Genomic DNA, 23,114 nt, shown 5'->3' with positions numbered 1-23,114 from the left:
CAGGCGCCGCTGCTGTCATCACCTCACCAGTCGGGGTCAAGCACAGATACGCAGCACGCCTCAGCTTCGCTCTGGAATCCGACAGATGCACAAATAATATAGCAGAATACGAAGCAGTCATCCTCGGCCTCCGCAAGCTAAGGGCCCTCGGAGTCACCACCTGCATCATCAAAACAGACTCCAAGGTAGTTGCCGGCCAAGTCGAGAAAGACTATGCAGCAAAGGACCCCGCGCTTATGCAATACCTCGCGGCCATCCGAAGCCTCGAGAGACAATTCAAGGGATTCACCTTGCAGCATGTGGATCGGGCCAAGAATGAAGAGGCCAACGCATTGGCCAAGGCCGCCGCCAGGGGCGAGTCCTTGCCCTCCGACGTGTTCTTTCATGTCATCGGCACGCCAGCCGTCCGGAGCCCCGAAGGGCTCCAAATAACTAATGACAGCGAGGGCCACCGCATAGTCAACCTTATCATGACCGAAGACTGGCGGGCACCAATAACCCTGTTCCTACAGGGGTACTATCATCCAACCGACATCAGTGAGGCCAAGCGCCTCAGACATCGAAGCCGAGACTTCGCAATGATTGAAGGCCAACTCTACAAGAAAGGGGTCAGTCAGCCAATGCTTAAGTGCGTCACCGAAACCGAAGGCATCCAGATCCTACGCGAAGTCCACACTGGCACGTGCGGCTCGCACGCAGGGCCAAGGGCCCTAGCTGCTAAAGTGATCCGCCAAGGCTTTTACTGGCCCGCAATGATCCGCGCCGCAAATCGGGTCACAAGGTCCTGCGAAGCCTGCCAGAAGTTTTCTCCTCGGTCAAGCAGCCCCTCGCAGTATACAAAGCTGATCGCCCACACATGGCCTCTCCAGCGCTGGGGCCTGGACATTGTCGGGCCCCTGCCCACCGCTCAGGGGAACCTTAAGTTCGCCTTCGTCGCTGTCGAGTACTTCACCAAATGGATCGAGGCAAGGGCTGTTTCCACAATAACATAAAAAACTGCCCAGAAATTCTTTTGGCAAAACATTGTTTGCCGCTTCGGAGTACCGTCCGAACTAACAGTTGACAACGGCAATCAGTTTGACAGCCAAGACTTCAAGGATTTTTGCTTCTCCATTGGCACCAAGCTTGCCTTCGCCTCAGTCTATCATCCGCAGTCCAACGGAGTTGTGGAACGCGCCAATGGGAAAATCTTCACAGCTGTCAAAAAGATGCTCCTCGATGAAAAAAAGGGCAGATGGACCGATTTGTTACCCGAGGCAGTCTGGGCACTAAACACGACTGAGTGCAGGGCGACCGGGTTTACTCCTTTCCGCCTTCTATACGGATCGGAGGCCATGACCCCACAAGAAATAAAACATGTGTCCCCGCGAACAGTTCCGTCAGCCGTCCCCGACGTGGACGAGCCAACTTCAAAGGATCTCAAGGACGGAGACCGAGTCTTCGCCCTACAGGCCCTAAACAAATACCAAGCCCAGACAAAAGCATGGCGCGACCACACAGTCATCCCGAGGGAATTCAGCGAAGGGGACCTCGTACTCGTCCGAACAGCTCGGACAGAGTCCAGGGGCAAGCTGGAGCCCAAGTGGGAGGGCCCCTTTATAGTCAAGACGAAAGCTTCCCCCAGCGCTTACAGGCTTACAACGCCAAACGGCGAAGACCTGGAGCACTCCTGGAACATCGACAACCTCCGCAAATTTTTTGTTTGACTCATCAGGGCTGATTCGCCCTTGTAATTCGCAAAAACAATCTTATACTGGCCCGCACTCTTTTCCTCTCGGGGGGTGAGGTTTTTAACGAGGCGGAGCCATGTAATATATGTGTGAAAAATCCCCCGCAAAAACATGCGTCGAAAAAAGACCGCGACGACGGTCTTCGACATTCGACCACTACGAGGTCACCGCGAGGCTCAGCGCTAGCCACCCTCGTGTGCGACAAATCCACGCACAAGTCGCCTAAGGGTGCAGCCGGACTAGCACAACAAGTGCGAAAAAACCGAAGTCTACCGCGAAGACTATCCGCGCAGAAGTCGCCTAAGGGTGCAGCCAGACTAGCACAACAAGTGCGAAAAAACCGAAGTCTACCGCGAAGACTATCCGCGCAGAAGTCGCCTAAGGGTACAGCCGGACTAGCACAACAAGTGCGAAAAAAACCGAAGTCTACCGCGAAGACTATCCGCGCAGAAGTCGCCTAAGGGTGCAGCCGGACTAGCACAACAAGTGCGAAAAAACCGAAGTCTACCGCGAAGACTATCCGCGCAGAAGTCGCCTAAGGGTGCAGCCGGACTAGCACAACAAGTGCGAAAAAACCGAAGTCTACCGCGAAGACCATCCGTGCAGAAGTCGCCTAAGGGTGCAGCCGGACTAGCACAACAAGTGTGAAAAACCTCAGTCCACCGCGAAGACTATCCGTGCAGAAGCCGCCTAAGGGTGCAGCCGGACTAGCACAACAAAAGCAAAAACGACAACATCAAACTGTTCGCGCCAAGACCAACTATATGCGCACCAGCACAGCATAACAAAACACACCAGACCAAGTACATAACGCCTTCGCAAGCATAGCCAAGTGTGCGGGGGCACACAACCTCATCATACAAGCCTTTACACATGTACAAGCGAGGGCACCACACTCTACATCGGCTCAACCTTAGGAATAATTCTCATCTCCCTATAATTAAATAACATTATCCTAAGCTCCTCACCCGCAAAAAGACTTCGCAATTCCCCTTCACCTGTACTCACGGCGGCTGGCAAAGACAACAGTTCCTGCCGGCCAGCCCTACTCACACGAAGCCGACCTCCCTCCGCTTCACTCACTCTGCGCTTCGCAACTGCCCTTCGCCGCCGGCGCCCGGTACTAGGACCAGGCACATCTTCTGTGTCCGCAGCGTGCGGTGAAGCCTCCGCCGCAGCCACATCCAAGGTCGCAAAGTAGTCCAAGTCCTCCTCCGACGACTCCTCAGTCCACTCAACCGAGCTCCCAGAGTCAGCAAAATCATAAAACTCAGATGCAGACCCATCACATTTATTACCACCATCCACGGTCGAAGCCGCCAAAAATTTAGTAGTGGCGGTTGCGTGCGCAGGCCCAAAATCTTGAACCTGCGCAGCAACCAAAATTCAGCAACATATCCAAAATTCCCTAACTATCTACACCCACTACGCCACCTGCGAAGACCCAGCCGTTGCGGGAGCCTCCGCTGTTGCCTCCGTTGTTGCCTCCGCTGTCGCCTCCGCCGCCACCGTCGCAGGATCTTCAGCACTCGGCGCAGCGGCTGCGGGGGCATCAGGCGCGCCTTCGGCGGTCTCTCGGGGCAGGTCTCCGCCGGCCGCAGCAGATGCGGGGGCATCCGGAGCGCCTTCCGCAGTCTCCGGGGGCGGCTCCAGGGCGGCCCCGGACACGGCCTCCGCCGGGATCGGCTCCGGGTCAGGCAGCGCGCTGTTCAACGCCCCGAAGTCATCCACCCTCTCGCCACGCGCCGCCTAAGACACAGCACACAAATTCAGCAAACCCACACATAGCCCACATCCAGCAAACGCCAAACAAACGCCAAACGTTACCTGAGCCCTCGCCGTCTCGGCCCGCTCCCTGACCACCTCGCGACCGTGCGGACCCCACATCCGGTCGTAGATGGCTCCGGCGGATTCCTTCACTATGGGGTCCTCAACCTTGTAGACATCTCGCTCAAAATCTTCATCGGCTTGGTCGAAGACCTCGAAGTGCCGGCACCCTTCGCGGGAGAGCGCGTTCATCGCCCCCTTGCAGGTGACCAGGGAGGCATACGACATAAACCCCTCCACGATAGTGGGGAGTGCCTGCAACTCCTCTTGCACCCACTCCAGGCAGCGAAGTCCGGGCTCTCGGTCCGGCACTTCGAAGTCACTGGTCTGCGCGCCCAGCTCATGGTATGAATCCATAAGCTGTTTGCGCATCCGCTCTGCCTCCGCGCGCGTCGCGGCCTCGGCCCTCTCCACACGGCTCTCCAGGGCGGTGAGCCGCTCCTGCAGCTGCTCGGCACGCTCCCTGGCAAGATTGCCCTCCGCCCACGCCAGATTGGCCTTCGCCTGCGCAGCCTACGCCTTGGCGAGGGCCTCGTTGGTCTCCCTCCTCTCCCCCGCCAGTTGGCACCGGAGGTCAGTCTTCTCCCCCTCCAGTGCGACCACCTTGTCCGCCAGCTTGCGGCACTTACTGTCGGCGGCCGATTTTTCACGGACGGCGTCAGCATGTTGCGTCCGAAGTCTCTTGACTTCGGCAGACACAACTGTCGTGAGGGCCCCCGACGCTTTGCGGTCGGCGAAGTCAGCCGCCTGCAAAACACACGTAAGACCGCGGCCCCAACAAAGCCGACATAAAAAAAACAACGAAGTCTAGCTCAACGGACCTGACTTAGTGCCTCCTTCACCTCCTTCAGCCGGCGGGACACAGCGCCCGCCTCATCCCTGACAGCCGCGAGTGCCGACATCTCGCCTCCGGCGCTAAGAGCCCCGCCCTTCGCCTTCGGCACTACGGCAGCCGCCGTGGTCGCCGCGGCAGGCGCAACTATAGCAAGTTGGCCTTCGTCCGACCCTGCGACGTATCAACGAATTAAAAAAACGAGCCAACAGCTTACCACCAAGATAGTCGTCCACACTAATATCGGTGGCGAAATCGGCGACGCGCTTGCCTGACGACGGCAACACTCGGGCCGCCTTCGCGACCTCCGGCACCCTGCTGGACGGCGGCACAGCCTTCGTCGATTTGGAACCACCGGTGCCTGCCGCTGCCTCCGGCGCCTTGCTAGATGCAGGGACGCCCGACTTCGCCGCCAGCGGCGGCTTGCCTCCGCCGAGGGCCGCAGCCTTCGCAGCCCCCCGCTGCCTCTTCGGCCTGGCTTCATGAAGCCTGACAACCGCCTGGCGCTTTTGTGCAGCTCCCTGGCGATCCTTGTCCATCACTGCCGACACAACAACAGCAATATTCCGCCCATAAGGAAAAACTCTCCATTCACGAGCCATGCGAGATGTAAAAAAGTCTTCGCCGGCCGCGTGGGGGATAGGAACATTCCTAGGCCACCAACCCCCGATAACCCTCAGCATCCGCGCCGAAGACTCCCGGAGCTCGGGCGAAGACATCCTTCCCCCCGGGGCCGCGCATGTCCTCATCAACTCTCTAGCAAAACCATCGGAAACCCCAAGCCCTCCCATAGCAGTACCTAATTTCCTCTTTTTAGAGGATGGGGCGGCCGCCGGCGCAGGGACGTCTCCAGTCTCCACCACTGGCTTCTTCCCACGGCGGTCCACATTGTCTTGGCCAGGATAGCCGTCATACGGCAATTGATTCAATTCAAAAACCCTGTTCAAACGGTCATTCGACCCGCGGATATCCCAGCTGCGCTGGCCCTCTGTCCTCGGCACGTAACGACCAACGAGCCGCACCGCCCCATCCTCCGCCTCACGCACAAAGGCGGCCGGATCGCGGCTTTGCAGATTCAGCGCGAAGGCAGGACTTCGCACCATCTTCCCACCATGGGAAGGCATCTGGCGAGGGCACACTTCGCCCAACGCCCAGCCATGCGCCAAGGGCCATACCCCGTACGCCACAAATTCTTCAACCAAATCGCACCCACTGCTCAGGCCGGCGGCGCACCGAAGGGCCCCTTCATCCGCATCATCCTCCGCCACCTCAAAGGGCGGGTATGCTGAGTAAAAATGAGAACACATCTCGGACACGGGGAGCCCCTCATGGTCTTCGACGGTACCCTCAGCGACGTAAAACCAAAATTCATTCCAGTTGCCCCACTTGTTGCGGGCGCAAGGAACCAACTCGACCACCTGCATCGTGGTCTTGCCGGTCTTCAGCGTAAACGTACAGGACCCAAACTTGGCAACTTCATCTCCAATCATCCTCTTCTGCCAGTGCAGGCAATAGTACTTCGCAAAGACTTCGACTGATGGTTGTCCGCCATACAAAGTCGTCGCCCAGACATACTTCGACAGAGCCACCACGGCATTTGGAGTCAGCTGATGTATCTGAACATTAAACCTGCGCAGGACTTCGCCAACAAATCGGTGCGCCGGCAGGCGGAGACCGGCGGCGAAGAACGCCTCGAACACAACCAACTCGCCTTCCGGCTCGGGGACTTCCTCCGTCCCCGGGACACGAGCAACTCCGCCGCCAAAGTAACCCAGCCTCTGCATATCTTGCACGCGGACCGACGACATCCGCGACACGCCAAAATCCACAGAATCGCCGGCGCACAACTCCTCCGCCACCAAACTACTCAGCGTCTCCTCAGACGAGGCGTCGGCCGGCGGCGAAGCGTCGGCCGGTGGCGAGGCATCGGCCGGCGGCGTAGCGGCAGCGGAAGAAGAGGAGGTCGGCATCGCTACGTACCATCGGCGGCGGCGAGCGGTCTGCTTCACTCGAGCCAGATCTCCGGCGAACAAGAGCACGGCGGGCAGACGAGCAGCAAGACGGTGGAAAAGGCGGCTAGGGTTTTCACGGAGCGTGGAAAGTGAAGTTCAAAAAGCGCCGACCCCCGCCTCCTTTTATAGACAGGGCGCGACTCTTCAGGAAACTCGCAATCCAACAGGGCGCGACGCTTCGGGAAACCCGCAATCCAACAGTACGGTGTCAATCAACGGTCATGTCAAAAACCCCCGCAGAACCACTTCGAGCGAGGGCAGCGTCTCCGCCATCTAGCGACGTCTTCGGCACCAGGTGACTTTGTCGAACTGGTCCCTCGGAGGGCAAATGTTGGGGCGAAGGCAAAGACGCCACCCTTCGCTCGAGGCCCTCGCTGCAGTCGCCGGTCCGATGGAGACAAAACGGGCAGGGACACCCTTCGCTTTATTCGGCACCAAACGAAGGCCTGCGACGGCGTCATCCCACCGTGCGGCCTCGTCCAGCTCAGAGGCCCACGTGTGATCCGGCCCATTGTAACGGGCCCTGCGTGACCGCCGCGTGTTACGGGCCTAATTTGTAAAGGCATTCCTGTAATTACAGTCTGTAACCCTGCTTTATGGGAATATTCTGGGGATAACCTAGGTGGCTGAGGGCACATGCGTCCTTAACACAAGGCGCTGGGCGCTCAGATACCTATAAATACCCCCGCACAGTGCACGTGAGAGGCCAGATTAACAGAGCTATTGCCATCTAGCGCGTAAACCCTGTTAACGTCACTGTTCACCCTTGTTGGCCCCCCTTGCGACCGAGAGCAAGTTCCAACAGTGTAGTTGGGGACGGCCATGAACTTCGCGTAGCATGGTCTTCCCAGTACCGCGTGGTATGTTCCTCGGAACCCGACCACCTCGAACGTCAGGGTCTCCCTTCGGAAGTTGGAGGGTGTTCCGAAGCAGACAGGAAGGTCGAGTTGTCCGAGGGGCTGGACGTGCTTCCCGGGAATGATCCCATGGAAGGGCGCAGCGCCCGCTCGGACGGAGGACAGATCGACACGCAGGAGACCGAGGGTCTCGACGTAGATGATGTTGAGGCTGCTGCCTCCGTCCGTAAGGACCTTGGTGAGCCTGACATCGCCGATGACGGGGTCGACGACGAGCGGGTATTTCCCTGGGCTCGGCACGTGGTCGGGGTGGTCGGCTTGGTCGAAGGTGATGGGCTTGTCGGACCAGTCTAGGTAGACTGGCGCCGCCACCTTCACCGAGCAGACCTCCCGGCGCTCTTGCTTGCGGTGCCGAGCCGAGGCATTCACCGCTTGCCCACCGTAGATCATGAAGCAGTCGCGGACCTCGGGGAACTCTCCTGCTTGGTGATCTTCCTTCTTGTCGTCGTCGCGGGCCCTGCCACCCTCCGCGGGTGGCCCGGCCCTGTGGAAGTGGCGCCGAAGCATGACGCACTCCTCAAGGGTGTGGTGGACGGGCCCCTGGTGATAGGGGCATGGCTCCTTGAGCATCTTGTCGAAGAGGTTGGCACCTCCGGGGGGTTTCCGAGGGTTCTTGTACTCGGCGGCGGCGACAAGGTCCGCGTCGGCGGCGTCGCGTTTCGCTTGCGACTTCTTCTTGCCTTTCTTCTTGGCGTCGCGCTGAGTCGACGCCTCGGGAGCATCTTCCGATGGGCGGCCCTGGGGCTGTTTGTCCTTTCGGAAGATAGCCTCGACCGCCTCCTGGCCGGAGGCGAACTTGGTGACGATGTCCATCAGCTCGCTCGCCCTGGTGGGGTCTTGCGACCCAGCTTGCTCACCAGGTCGCGGCAGGTGGTGCCGGCAAGGAACGCGCCGATGACATCCGAGTCGGTGATGTTGGGCGGCTCGGTGCGCTGCTTCGAGAATCGCCGGATGTAGTCCCGGAGAGACTCTCCCGGATGCTGCCGGCAGCTTCGGAGGTCCCAGGAATTCCCGGGGCGCACGTACGTGCCCTGGAAATTGCCAGCGAAAGCTTGGACTAGGTCGTCCCAGTTGGAGATCTGCCCCGGAGGCAGGTGCTCCAACCAGGCGCGAGCGGTGTCGGAGAGGAACAGGGGGAGGTTGCGGATGATGAGGTTGTCATCGTCCGTTCCGCCCAGTTGGCAGGCCAGACGGTAGTCCGCGAGCCACAGTTCCGGTCTCGTCTCCCCCGAGTACTTTGTGATAGTAGTCGGGGGTCGGAACCGGGTCGGGAACGGTGCCCGTCGGATGGCTCGGCTGAAGGCCTGCGGACCGAGTGGTTCGGGCGAGGGACTCCGATCCTCCCCGCTGTCGTAGCGTCCCCCACGCCTGGGGTGGTAGCCTCGGCGCACCCTCTCGTCGAGGTGGGCCCGACGGTCGCGGTGATGGTGCTCGTTGCCGAGGCGGCCCGGGGCCGCAGGCGCGGTGTTGCGCGTGCGCCCGGTGTAGACCGAGGCTTCCCGCATGAATCGGGAAGTCGCGGCATGAGGTTCCGAGGGGTACCCCTGCCTTCGGGAGGCAGAGCTCTCGGCCCGTCGGACCGCGGCGCCTTCCAAGAGATTCTTGAGCTCCCCCTGGATTCGCCGGCCCTTGGTGGTTGATGGCTCCGGCATCGCGCGGAGAAGCATCGCTGCTGCAGCCAGGTTCTGGCCGACCCCACTAGATGCGGGTGGTGGCCTGCCCCTGACGTCGTCGGCGACGCGGTGCTGGAAGCCCTGGGGCAGATGACGTATTTCTCCGGCCGGGGGTTGGCCCGCCCATGCCTGCCCGACGTCCCGGCGGATCGGCTCAAGCGCTCCTATTCCCTCGTCGAGCCTGGCCTGCACCCCGCGGATTTGCTCGAGCTGTGGGTCATGGCCCCCCGCCTGAACGGGGACCACAGTTAGCTCCCGCGGGATGTCAACGCGGGGCGCCGGCCTAGGGAGATCACCGTCCTCCGGCATGCCGAGATGATTGCCTTCAGAGGGACCCCCTAAATCGACGTGAAAACATTCGCGGCTTGGGCCGCAGCCCTCGTCGCCGAGGCTGCGGCTACCGTCGGAACAGTCGGAGAGGTAGTAGTCACATGCGGTCATGAAGTCCCGCATGGCACTAGGGTTGCCAAGTCCAGAGAAATCCCAACAGATGCTGGGCTCGTCGTCTTCCTCGGACCCAGAGGGCCCGTAGGTCGAGACGTCTGTCAGCCGGTCCCAAGGCGACCGCATGCGAAACCCCAGAGGGTTTGGACTCGCTTCTACGAGAGCGCCCGCCAAAGCGAGGTCGCTAGGCGGGTTGAGGCTGAATCCAAATGACGTGGGATGGGAATCGGTCGGTACCTCTTGGTCGACGAGCGGCGATAAAGTCACGTCGGGGACTGACTGCACCGTCGTCTCAGGTACGAGGGTGACATCCAGCGAGCTTTTCGCGAGCGCGCTGGCGTCGTCCGCTTGCTCGGGATCGGCGTGTCGCGGGGAGTCGGCGCTCGTCTTCGTCTCAAGCGCGAAGTCGATACCCGGTGCGCCCCCATTGGGGTGCCGACACTGTCGACTCGCTCGACAGCCGACGAGGCGCTGCCTCCTGCTTGGCCTTGGTTGCCCTGCCTTCCCCTCCGTCGGCGGGGAAGAGGGCGGGATGAGCTCGAAGGTTGTTCTTCCACCACGCGGGGAAGACGTCGTCGATTCCGCTGCCGGCGGGCGGGCTGCCGGCCGCCATTGTCGTTGTCGCGCGGCGGTGGAAGGAGTACCATGTCGTAGCTGCCGTTGAGGGACATGAACTCAAGACTCCCGAAATGGAGCACCGTCCCGGGTTGGAGAGGTTGCTAGAGACTGCCCATCTGGAGCTTGACGGGAAGCTGTTCGTCAACACGCAGCAGGCCCCTACCTGGCGCGCCAACTGTCAGCGTTTCGAGACCGGGGGATCCCTGGGCCGACGAGTGAATGTCGTCGCGTGCCCCAGCCCAGATGGGTCGAGCGCGAGGGCGAGCGCGAAGGGGGGAGAGTGAGGCGGCCGGAGACCGGCGTGAGAGAGGTGGGAATCCCGCGGCCTTCGTGTGCGCGGGTGTACAATGCCCAGGTCGGGTGCGCTTGCAGTAGGGGGTTACAAGCGTCCACGCGGGAGAGGGAACGAGCGGCTCCAAGCGAGCGCCTGTTTCGTCCTCGTCCCCGCGCGGCCAACCTTCTCTAAGAGGGCCCTGGTCCTTCCTTTTATAGGCGTAAGGAGAGGATCCAGGTGTACAATGTGGGGGTGTAGCAGAGTGCTACGTGTCTAGCGGAGGAGAGCTAGCGCCCTAAGTACATGCCGTTGTGGTAGTCGGAGAGATTTTGGCACCCAGCTGGTGTGATGTCGTGGCCGTCGGAGGAGCGATGGAGCCTGGCGGAGGGACAGCTGTCGGAGCGGTCGAGTCCTTGCTGACGTCCTCTTGCTTCCGTAAGGGGCCTGAGAGTCGTCGTCGTCACAGAGTATGCGGGGCGCCATCATTGCCTATCTGGCGGAGCGAGCCAGGTGGGACACCGGTCTTGTTCCCTGCGGCCCGAGTCAGCTCGGGGTAGGGTGATGATGGCGCCTCCTGTTGACGTGGCTGGTCTGCGCCCTAGGTTGGGCGATGAGGAAGCTCCTCCGAAGCCGAAAACGAGTCTGTCTTCCATGGCCGAGGTCGAGTCCGAGCCCCTGGGTCGGGCGAGGCGGAGTTCGTCGTCTTCTAGGGCTGAGCCCAAGTCCGAGCCCTGGGTCGGGCTGAGCGGAGTTTGTCGTCTTCTATGGCTGAGCCCAAGTCCGAGCCCTGGGTCGGGCGGAGCGGAGTTCATCGTCTTCTGGGGCTGAGCCCAAGTCCGAGCCCTGGGTCGGGCAGAGCGGAGTTTGCCGTCTTCCGGGGCTGAGCCCGAGTCCGAGCCCTGGGTCGGGCAGAGCGGAGTTCGCCGTCTTCCGGGGCTGAGCCTGAGTCCGAGCCCTGGGTTGGGCGGAGCGGAGTTCACCGTCTTCCGGGACTTAGCCCGAGTCCGAGCCCTGGGTCGAGCGGAGCGGAGTTCGCCGTCTTCCGGGACTTAGCCCGAGTCCGAGCCCTGGTCGGGCGGAGCGGAGTTCGCCGTCTTCCGGGGCTGAGCCCGAGTCCGAGCCCTGGGTCGGGCGAAGCGGAGCTTCCTATGGTGCCTTCGGCAGGGCCTGACTGCCTGTCAGTCTCACTCTGTCAAGTGGCACCGCAGTCGGAGTGGCGCAGGCGGCGCTGTCCTTCTGTCAGGCCGGTCAGTGGAGCGGTGAAGTGACGGCGGTCACTTCGGCTCTTCCGGCCGGGGGGCGCGCGTCAGGATAAAGGTGTCAGGCCACCTTTGCATTAAATGCTCCTGCAATTTGGTCGGTCGGTGCGGCGATTTAGTCAGGGTTGCTTCTTGGCGAAGGCAGGGCCTCGAGTGAGCCGGAAATATGTTCGCTGCTGGAGGGGGGCCTCGGGCGAGACGGAAATCCTCCGGGGTCGGCTGCCCTTGTCCGAGGCTAGGCTCGGACGAGGCGTGATCGAGTCCCTCGAATGGACTGATCCCTGACTTAATCACGCCCATCAGGCCTTTGCAGCTTCATGCTGATGGGGGTTACCAGCTGAGAATTAGGAGCCTTGAGGGTACCCCTAATTATGGTCCCTGACATTATCTAACAGCATAATTATAAAAACACAGCACACCTCTACCATAAAGATGAAACTGGAGTACGAGGTTAAATCAGATGATGCATACCGATCAGATATACTGGTATGTGGGTCGAAGCAGCAGGATCAACAACATCGAAGAAGCAGGGTCAACGAGAAGAACGTGAGCAGTCGCGTGAAGACGCTTACCAAAAAATGTATTCCCCTCTTCGGGTGCACGATCTCGAAGGCAGCGGGTTCCGGAGACCTACTCTCCCAAGCGCAAATGCACATCGCTGCTTGGGACGAAGAAGACCACAGCAGCGTGCAGCAGTAAGCAGAGGCAAACCTAACTCGTAGAAGAGATGAGATAGTCTCTAGTAAGGGGTGACAGTCGCATTATATAGGACCACGTCCATGAACCGATAAGCTCACGTTCCGATCAAATCGTGATCCGATAAGGTCACGATTGAATAACTATCTCCCTTATCATACATGGGCTTTTGTAAAAAATTTAAGATTTAATTAAATTTTTCAATTAGTTAAATCCCATAAATCCAAGTATCCAACAATTGTTCCACTAGGACGGTAGCATAAGGGTATTGCACGCAAGACAGTTGGTCGGCTGATGTAGGCTATGGCCTAATTCCGTGCAGCGACCATTCAGGCGCCCTCGCCCTATCGGGGTTTGGATCACATAGCAGCAAGCGAGCATCTGCAATTGAGAAAACCTTGACTCCTGAAAACCAGAAAAGTTCTTCTTTTAACAAACTGGGCAGTAGCAGGACAACTTGTTTCCGTTAGACCATATAGTTGCAATAGATTCAGACAAATCAAATTGTAAGGTTCACAGGTACAAAATACTTGCTCATGTGCTGGGATCAGGCCTTGAGGCGTGAGACAAAATATTTAGCCTGAGAGCTTCCTTGTTGTGCCAAAATATATGGAAGAACAACCAATTGTAAAATAAAAGCATATCACACTCAACTTTGATAAACAAATAGCAAAATGGTTTGTAAAATCTAATAGACTCCCAGCCATTATAGCAACTTGGGCAACAACACGACCATAGGACCTGCCCTTTGAATTAGACATATTGATGATCAAATCATCTCCCATGCTACCAGGAAAGCCAGAACACAAAGAAAGCAAGTAACCAAAGTGCCATAGATGTAAAAGTGCAAAGGTGTTCATGCATTGGATGAGCTATACATATTACTCGGACTCACCGTGTCTTGTTATGATTTCTGCCAACAAATGTCATAGCGGTCGTATCCTCGGCTAACCTTGATATGGTACGGTATAACCAATTAATGAAAAAGTTAAGATAATTATCCCCTACACAAAATTAAATGATCGGTCTACTTTACTCCACAAAATATTAAAAAATATCTAGGACCCTTTTGGTTGAAGAGTGTTGTTTTCATTGAACAACAGACAATTTAGCTTTGCAACCTTCAGCATGCTACTTTAAAAAGATGTACACTTATGGCTGCCAAAGCAGTAAATGCATCAGCTCTAAAATGCAGAAATAATAGAACATAATTCCAACCTAAGGAAATGTTATAGGTTCAGACAACATAGACATAATATTAATACAATTTCTAACTGGCAAAATTTCGATACACAACAGCAAGAGAAGCTAGTGCACACCCACCACTTGACTGGTGACAATGAAACAAACTGCAAGCTAGTCTTTGAGGCAAAATCTAGAGGTGATACAAATTTGTTAGAACCAGTCTGCTTCTCATCGCCAACATGAAGCTCAGATACACTCCACAAAGCATTTTCACTCCATTTCTCAACTTCCTTGAAACCTGGTTTTGCAGCCTCCATGGATGGAACAAAAGTGTCCAACTTAGCAGAGTCGCCATGACCCCTGAATTATGATAAACAATCCGAGTAAGAACTTAATAACAATGAAAAGATTGAACCTAAAGTTCTGCAACCAAATCATTACATTATAGTGAAGATGGTGCAAAACTTGAGGTTGTTGTAGAATCAACAGACTTAGAAACCTTCACGATATTCTATAAGGCATCATGTAGGGTATTCACACTTAGCACCTGTCGGCGTTTCGAACCCGCGAGGTCCGTCAGCCAACCAGTGAATTTGTTGTTGCGTGCCCCTGCCCAGATGGGTTGATGCAAGATGGAACACAAGAGGAAAATGAGGCTTATGTTATCCTGCACCGGGGTGCTCGTAGTAGGGGTTACAAGCATCGCGAGAGAGCGTGGGCGAGAGTGAGAGAGAGAGACCCCGTTGTCAACGTGTGTCCACGTGAACGTGTGTCAACGTGAACCTATCTCCACGTACGTGTTGCCCCGTGCCTTAGGAAGGCCCTGGACATCCCCTTTTATAGATGCAAGGAGATGTCCAGCTGTACAACGGGGTGTAGCTATGCGCTACGTGGCTGGCGGGGAAGTGCCTTGAGCCCTGTACACGAGCTAACGTGGCCGTCGGAGAAGTGCCTTGAGCCCTGTAGAAGCACAGCTGTCGGGCGGCATGGATCCTGCTGACGTTGTCTTGCTTCCGTAGGGAGCTGAGAACCCTCGACGTCATGGATGCACGCGGGGAACCATCATTACCTGCTATCGGAGTAGTTTGATGTGACTCCGGTCTTGTTCCTTCGTAGCAAAGGATGGCTAGCTAGCGGTAGGGTAATGATGCCTCCCCTGTAGCGTAGTCGATCCGAGGCCTAGGTCGGGCGAGGCGGAGACTTCTCCTGAGGCCGAGGCTGGAGTCGGGCAAGGCTGTGACTCCTCCCGAGGCCGAGGCTATGGCCGAGGCCTGGGGTCGGGCGAGGCGGAGACCTTCTCCCGAGGCCGAGGCTGAGGGCGAGGCCTGAGGTCGGGCGAGGCGGAGCTCCCTGCTGCGCCCGAGGCTGAACTCGAGAGAGGTCACGACTTACTGTTGCTAGTCTTGCCCTGGTGGTTGGCACAGTAGCCGTTGCGGGGTGAATAGCGCTGTTTTCTGTCAGATCGGTCAGTAAAGGGGCGAAGTGACTGCGGTCACTTCGACCTTGCCGACTGAGGCACACGTGTCAGGATAAGGTGTTAGGCGATCTTTGCATTAAATGCGCATGCGATACGGTCGGTTGGGAGGGCGATCCGGCCGAGGTCGCTGCACGACGAAGTTCGCCCAAGCTGGGCTTCAGGCGAGCCGAGGGTGCGCTCACTGCATGAGGAAGCCCTCGGGCGAGGCGTGAATCTGCCCGAGACTACTGTTCCCGCCCGAGGCCGAGGCTGGGCTCGGATGAGGTTGCGTCCCTTAGTAGACGAGTCCCTGACTTGAACCGTGTTTTATCAGCCGCGTTTAGGAGTATTGGGGGTACCCCTAATTATGGTACCCGACAGCACCGAACCAAATATCCAACTGCATAAAAGACTAACTCCGTGTCAACGAGTCCAACAAAATGGGTAAAAACCTCTAACTCTAACCTTGCAATTTTCGTTACCAAACTTTCCTGCTTTTCTCACAGGGAAAGCCTCTGTAACATGTGTGCTGATATACTTGGATATCTTTTGTTGTTCTGTGTTCTGAAGTCCATTGTTTGACCTATAGTGCGAGATAATAGTCACACAAAAAGAGAGCATAAGAGCAACACATGGCATAAGTGAATTATGAAAAGGAAAAAATGGAGACATTCACTGTCAAATAATTTGCACTGGAATCCCATTGTTTCTAGCAGCAATTGCAGCTGTGTGACTGCTGAAGGAAAGACCATACACACACCTCATAAATCTTGTCATTTTCCGAGAGAACAAAAGAAACAACCAGAATAATTTTGCAGGCCTATTGATATCATGACATGTGGCCTGTTGATATCATGATGCCTCATCCCAATCCTTAATACACTCATTTTCATCTCTGTAAGAGATCCCCTCTTACTACAACTGAGCGTGTTAAGGAAAATATCGGTGATACAAATGAAGCCAAGCTGACATGATACAACATATGTGAATTTCATATCACTATAGCTCTGCATTGTGTCAATAGTGGCCTTTAGGAATAGCGATTGCAGTAAAGTGCTTGATCTGATCCGATAACCTTGATGGCCTCAATTCCTTATACATGCTCTCCATCTGCACGACATAATGTGGAAAATCAGTATAAGAACGACAACTTTCTGATAAAAGTAAAGTAGAGAAAGTTGTATCGGTATCATCATGACACCCTAAATGACATTAAAATTTCAAGTTGTCAACCACTCACACTAAATGCATTAGTTTTGTAGGAAACTGTAAATAAAAAAGTAAACAATTTCTCTGGCACACAGATCTGCTGTAAAATAACTTGTGATTTAGAGTCAGCTGATGCAGGCTAGCAATCTTTCTTTACTCCTAAATGGAGTCCTAATGTAGAAACCTGATTACATCGTTTGTATCTACTCAAAGAGAAATGTGTTTCTAGGACATGACCCTGCGATGCAAACACACCAGAGAACTCCACACAGAGAGTCAAAGACAGGGAACATGGAGAGAGAGTGTGGCCGGCCTTGCGCCTTTTGCCCCTCAAGTAGATGGAGAGACTCAGCCGAGGCGCGCAGGGAGCTTACAACCATGAAAATAATTAACCACATGTGAACACAAAAAAGAACACTTGTAAGAGCAACTCCAACAACCTAGATATAAATCCTTGCTAAATTTAGAGTATGGAGGGTTGTAAAAAAGATAGACAAGTTTCTAATGGATGTATGTATCCAACAAACTCTTCAAATTTGGGCGCATGATTTCATTTCTTGTAGCTGACGCGCTGGACGTTCACAGGTCGCTTTTTTATTTTTCATCTGTCGTAGCCACCACACGACGCAGTTGGGCGTCCACATGTCATTTTTTTGTGTCGCTTGTTTACTTTTCTTCGCCAGCGCTCAGCACTGCAACAACTCAGGTGATTATCTTCTGCACTACTTCCCTCCAGCTTATCTTCTGCAAACCAATTTTTTAGAAGATTATTTTTGTTCTGATTGACGACAAGTCGAGATAGCTCAAGAGACTGAAAGGCATTGAGCTTCCCTCGAGTTAGCAATGGGCCAAAGTATTGCAAGATTGGGGGCGTTTTCCCAACTTGAACAGGAACACTTTGTAATTTTTAATAAGCAAAACAACTCAGTCAAGTTAAGGAGCCTATATGATTGACTGTACGTGTAAAGATCAATCCTGATAGAAGGAGAGGCATGTGGTAAAATTAACCATTGCACTACGAAGCACTGGGTACAACCTAATGGGCAACAAGCTCTATCTCTACCATAAATAGAATCATACATACCAAAAACATAGAAGCCCTATGCGGCTGCACAAATTTATCTCTAACAATAATAATAAGTGACCAGTAAGCACCGAATGGTTTCTCTCCCAGAGTACACAAAACTAATCACTTTAATCAACAAGGCCTGACAAAAAACAGAATATACATGCACAAGGTTCAGCTGCTAACCCAAACCTGCAATGTAGACTGAACCTGTGTTTGACTGAACATGTGTTTGAGTGTGCAGAACTGCAACTTCCAGAGTACACTGAACATGTGTTGTTTGTAGACTGAACCGGATCTTTCATTGTGCAACCCTGTAACTTAAAATTACAGTGAACCTAGCCAATTCTCTGTCAAACAACAATGCGATGCACAATTTCCTGTCAAACAAATAGCAGGGACACGCAGGAACAATCGAGTAACAATGGTAGCCATCTTCCCTGCCAAGCACAGAGACATCAAACTCTGGGAACAGAGAAATCTGGCAGCAAAAAAAGAATCTTGGACTATAAAGCCAATGATTTATTGTTGAATTATGAAAGTTGATCCATGACCTTTAAACCATTACAAACTGAAACCAGTACAAGAATATACCTAGATTTATTGTTAAACTAAAACAAGTTTCATGGTAAACCAAATCCAAATTGATTATGGCCATATAAATTACAGCAGAGCAAATCAGGAGAACAAGGTATATGAGCGAGCAAATTCCAGTTAGAATACATAGTGTTCTCAAAATCTGCACCCTTGCTGCAAATTAGGTTTTTGCGTGATTGCGACATCAAACAATCACCAATCAATCTATTGTTTCAAAAAGATCAGGCATGCCAAAAAAACATCATTATAGTGTTGTGCATAAAACATTGAGACAATTGAACCCAATGGTAATGATAGGGCGTAATCTTCCAATATACTTTAAGGAAGAACAAGAGTTATTCAGATTACACACCATACCTATAACTATTCTTTTTAACTAACAAAAAAGTATGTGGCCAAATACAAGCAATAAAAAACAAATTGACACAACCAAGCTGTCGCGACACTCTCACATGCTGGGATATTCGTTTTAGCATTCCCAATAGAACCAGAATACATGTCGGGGGTGTTGTGTTGTAAGATGAAGTTACAGCTACAATCAAATGAACATGTAAGCAGTGAAGGCATCCTTACCATGGAATTCAGTACCATTTGACACATCCTCTAGAATCTGATCGTCAATTGTGAGAGGAACCAACCGATTGTGCATCGATCCGACAGTGGATTCGTCAAATTCTCTCTCCAGATGACCCAACTCTTGTTCACCCTTCCTGGGAGAAACTAGGAAACATGGCGCTTCTCTGCAGGTCCAGTCCACATCCCATTTTCTCTACTCTCCGTTGGACGGGGTCGCGGCGGTCTGAGCATGGCTGAATGTCGGCGATGGAAGTATGCAGCGGCGTAGGCTGTACAGGGAGGCGAGTTCGCAAGATCGCGGGCGCGGGACCGACAGCGGAGGCTGTACACGGAGGCGAGTTCGCAAGATCGCGGGCGTGGGACCGACATCAGGATGGCGCGGAGCAAAAGGTCACGGGAGCGGGAGGACGCGAGAGCACGCGGGCGGGAGATGGCGAGCTAGCCCACCTCGGCAAAGATGGCTAGCGACGAGGACAACTCCCGACATTGAGCAGATCGCCCTCGCGATGCAAACGGGACAGCTTGCGGCATTGAGCAGGCCGCCCTCGCGATGCAGCGTACAGGGAAGGAGTGGAAGGGGGAGAGGGGAAGAGTGTGGATATCGTGGCCACCGGATCCTCCACCTCGACCGAGATGGCAGAGGTGGGAAGAAAGAGAGGATTGGGAACGCTTAGAGCTGAATTCAATAAAATCTTGGGTCCGGAAGGTGTTTTTCCTGCTGCTAGAGATGGCCAAACAGGCGGCCCGGCACGGCACGGCCTTGGCACAGTCAGGCACGGCACGGTTAGGGCACGGCCCGTTTGGCCCGTTTAATAGCCGTGTCGTGCCGGCATGGTAGGCCCATTTAGCACTACACCACAGAATTTTAGTCAGACATTCACAAACACAGTTAAAACATACTAAAATTGCTAATATTAAGCTGTTTAGTGCAATGGCTGACTCATTAAAAACCTATCGAGGTAAAAACTCACCATTGTGAGAAAACCCTAGATAGGAAAAAAAGTACAGCGCACAGCTAACTAGTCGTGCTTGGGTATAATCATGCATAATCGTGCTTTAGAGCTAATCGGGTCGTGTCCGTGTCGGCCCAGCGTGCTCGGCACTCGGCCCGGGCACGGCACTAACCATAGGGCCGTGCCGACACGGGCCCGGCTCCACCCGTGTCGTGCCGTGCCCAGGCACTACGGGCCGTGTCGTGCTCCGGGCCGGCCCGATTAGCCCGACACTATTGGCCATCTATACCTGCTGCTTGTGCCACGTGTCGACGGGAGCCACAGCCGCACTCCGTGGAATGCGGGAGGCGTGCAAATGGTGTCATGTTTTAATAACTCCGATTGTAGCCGACTGCAATAGCTCTACTCCCTCCCTCCGTCATATTAATTATTGTCTGGTGCTCTATTAATTATCTCTTAGGATAATAACATAGTCTCCAAAAATATAGATTGGACCAATATTTTTTTCTTAAATACAAATAAAATCTTAATACATTTATATTTTTTGTAAAATGTAATTTTTAAGACAAACGAATGCATATAAATATTAGGTTTCAAAACTAAGGGGCTGTTTGGTTCGTGCCTAAATGTGCCACACTTTGCCTAAGGTTAGTCGTTCGAATTGAAGAACTAACCTTATGCAGAAAAGTTAGGCAAAGTGTGGCAACTTAGGCATCAAACCAAACAGGCCTTAAATAACAAAACAGTTAGTCAAAGTTTTATAAATTTGATTCAAATCTTATCCAAAACAATAAATAATAGAACACCAAATGAAGTACCAGAGATGAAAACCAGCATCACATAACTTATATTATGAAATAACCACAGTAATCATGGAAGGCCGATTGTGGTTGACAGGTCTACCTTCTTTGTGGCTCACTAGTTTATTTTTTAACTAAATGACGATAAATAAAAAAGAACGGGGGAGTTGATAACAACACAACTGCATCTAGTTTTCAAATATAGCTGGCAAGCGAAAGATTGAAGGCATTTCAATTTTCACTCGCTGAATAAATAGAATGAACCATCGATCAATCAGATAGCATAAATAATGTCATATATAAACCACATCCTGGTGACATTATGTACAGTAAGACTGCGAGCTGTATATCTATCTATTCATGGAAATGCTTGCTCGAAAAGGTCCCATGGGCGGCCATGGGCTCTATCCTGGCTTCAAGTCCATTTTGTCAGCACGCCGATCTTCACTTCCCACAGCTCCATCTGGAGGTCGGAACACAGCTGAGGTAGTGGCACCAGCCGCAGTGATCATTCGCGTTCACTCCTCTGAAAAGCATCCCCAGCCCTACGGCGAACCTGTGCAACACATGAGTTTAAATTCAGTCAAACCGACCAAAGTGAGAGAACTTTATTTTTTTCCTTTTGGGGTGGTGAGACGAAAGCTGACAGGATGGCATTAGATTAGCATTATGGCACGAGCATTAAGATATTTGAGCTAGTACTCGTACTCCTACTCTCAGAAAGAGGAGGCACCAGCATGTGATGCGATGCTTACCCGATGACAGCGAGGACCGAGGCCACGGCCAGCAGAGCCCACTGGTAGGCCAGGTACTTCTTGGTGGTGTACTTGACGTCGGAGGGCAGGGCGTAGCGCTGCATCCAGCCGTAGTGCGGGCGCATCAGTAAGACGAACCCGAGGAGGAAGCCGGTGAGGAACCCTCCGATGTGCGCGAAGTTGTCGACGTGCGGGAGGATGCCGATGGCGAGGTTGATGGCGATGACGACCAGCAGGGTCACCAGGGCTGCAGCCTGCAGATTGGACGTTACAACTTCAGTGAGCTGCGATTTAATTCCCAACCCACATTTTCTGCCCAAAGATCCACATTGCGATGTTTAGGACCGAGGAGGGAAGCTATGCATCACCTTGTTTGCATAGATGGTCCAGTTGGTGAAGAGCTCCGACAGCATGGCCCCAAGGAGCCCGAACAGAGCTCCGGAAGCGCCGACAGAGATGTTGTTCCTGATGAACAGAGACGAAAGCACGCTGCCTCCGACGCCAGAGACAAGGTAGATGATGCCAACTCTCACTGCAACGAAAACGGGAACGCACATCCAGATCAGATAAAGCCCTCCTAGTACATGATCCGGCCATACTGGGTGGGGATGAGTAGGTTAATAAGTTCCTACAGCTAGCTGCGCATTACCGTATCCAAACTGTTGCTCCAGTCTGAGCCCGATGAGCACGAGGCTGATCATGTTGGCCAGGAGGTGGGCAACACCGGCGTGCAGCCAGATGCAGGTGACGAGCCTCCACCCCTGGTGCTCCCGCACAACTTTGTCCCATACAAGCGCTCCCAGCTTCTGCAGCCTGCGGGGAAGAAGGTGGCGGTGGTCTGATATGAGAAATCGTACACATGGCATGCGAACAATTTCGAGTAGCGTTTACTGTGGGAAAAATAAACTTGTAATCCTTGAATGGAAGAACAATCAGAGATACTAGGGCGGAGTCGGTTATGGAATCTTTTTTCTCTATCTATGTGATACCGACCGATCTAACGGAGAAGATGCGCAACACTGATAACTGAAGAAAAGGCAGGAAACGGATCTAGGGGGCCTTGAGCACTCACGTGGCCGACGAGGGCCCGAGGAGCGGGTTCTCGCTGAGCGGCTGGAACGAGAAGCGGTGGAGGAACCCGCGGGCGACGCATGATCCGGCGCCGCCGCGGCGAGACGAGGCGGCGTGGGCCGGGCAGTTGTTGACGTACATCGCCACGGCGAAGAGCACGATGTTGACGGCCACGACGAGCGGCACCAACCACGGCACCCACTCCCTCTCCCCGTCGCGCTGCGGGTACAGGTGGCCCGGCGGCGGCGGCGAAGGCTTCCCATCCCCGTTATTCCTCCCGCCCTTCTCCACGTCGTAGCGCGCGGCGGCCATGGTGACGGTGGTGGTCGTAGCGCGCGGTGGGTTTGCGTGCGGTGTGGTATGCTGAAGCGGCTGAGACGAGGCTGGTGGTGTTGTGGACTTGAGGTGTGGTGTAGTGGTGGAGACGTCGTGCAAGGGGAGGCTGGAGGGGAGGGGAGGCGTGCAAGTATATAAACGGCCGCACTTGGCGGATGCCGGTGGGCGGCGTTCGGACTTCGGCTTCTCGGCAGTTACGTGCGTTGTCTCCGGCGCGTTTTGTGGGTGTGCAACTGTGCGAGCTGGCACCTGGCAGGGAGGCGGAAGGTCAGGGGGCGAGCTGGCCGTGACCCAACTTGTCGGCGCGACACGGCTTCACGGCTCGGGCAGGCACGCCGCACGCGGCACCGGAACCGACTCTATTACTCCGCGCTTGTACGTACGCTCATAGCGACGCATGAGTTGCGCCCTGACCCGGTTAAATGCGGAGCGACATACAGGCACAGTTAAATGTGGAGTATAATTATTAATGCACAAGTAATAGACGTAAATCATTTCTTCTATTAAATTGTGATCTATTATTACCTGTCAACCATAAATAAACGTGGAAATGCTTGGGCCAACAGATCCATGAATTTTTATATTGCATCTTAGATAATCTAAAACTTCGCACCTAAATTCAGGAAGTTTAAACTCCATCCCTTCTTAAATAAATAAGGCCATTCACTTTTTTTTAAAAAAAACTTTGACACTCGTTTTATTTAAAATATTTATTCAAAAATGTAAAATTTTAAATCATGCTCAGAAACCTTAAGTGATAAAATAAATCATAACAAAATAAATGATAATTCACAATTTTTTCGAATAAGACGAGTAGTCAAAGTTTTA

The 23,114-nt window shown here is 54.1% G+C and overlaps 1 protein-coding gene across 1 annotated transcript; it reads right to left on the bottom strand.

The window, feature by feature from the left end:
- Positions 1 to 20,404: 20,404 nt before the first annotated feature.
- Positions 20,405 to 22,380, bottom strand: LOC100194066 (uncharacterized). Its single transcript, NM_001358900.1, has 5 exons — positions 21,952 to 22,380; positions 21,529 to 21,692; positions 21,248 to 21,411; positions 20,880 to 21,133; positions 20,405 to 20,680 (listed from the first exon to the last, which is right to left on the bottom strand). Exons 1-5 carry the CDS (start codon positions 22,260 to 22,262, stop codon positions 20,569 to 20,571), a joined length of 1,005 nt encoding a protein of 334 aa, NP_001345829.1. The 5' UTR covers positions 22,263 to 22,380; the 3' UTR covers positions 20,405 to 20,568.
- Positions 22,381 to 23,114: the final 734 nt, after the last annotated feature.

Source organism: Zea mays, chromosome 1 (genome assembly GCF_902167145.1).
Source record: "Zea mays cultivar B73 chromosome 1, Zm-B73-REFERENCE-NAM-5.0, whole genome shotgun sequence".
Taxonomy (NCBI): domain Eukaryota; kingdom Viridiplantae; phylum Streptophyta; class Magnoliopsida; order Poales; family Poaceae; genus Zea; species Zea mays.
Note: the sequence above shows the minus strand (reverse complement) of the source record. Positions and strands in the feature narration are given on the sequence as shown.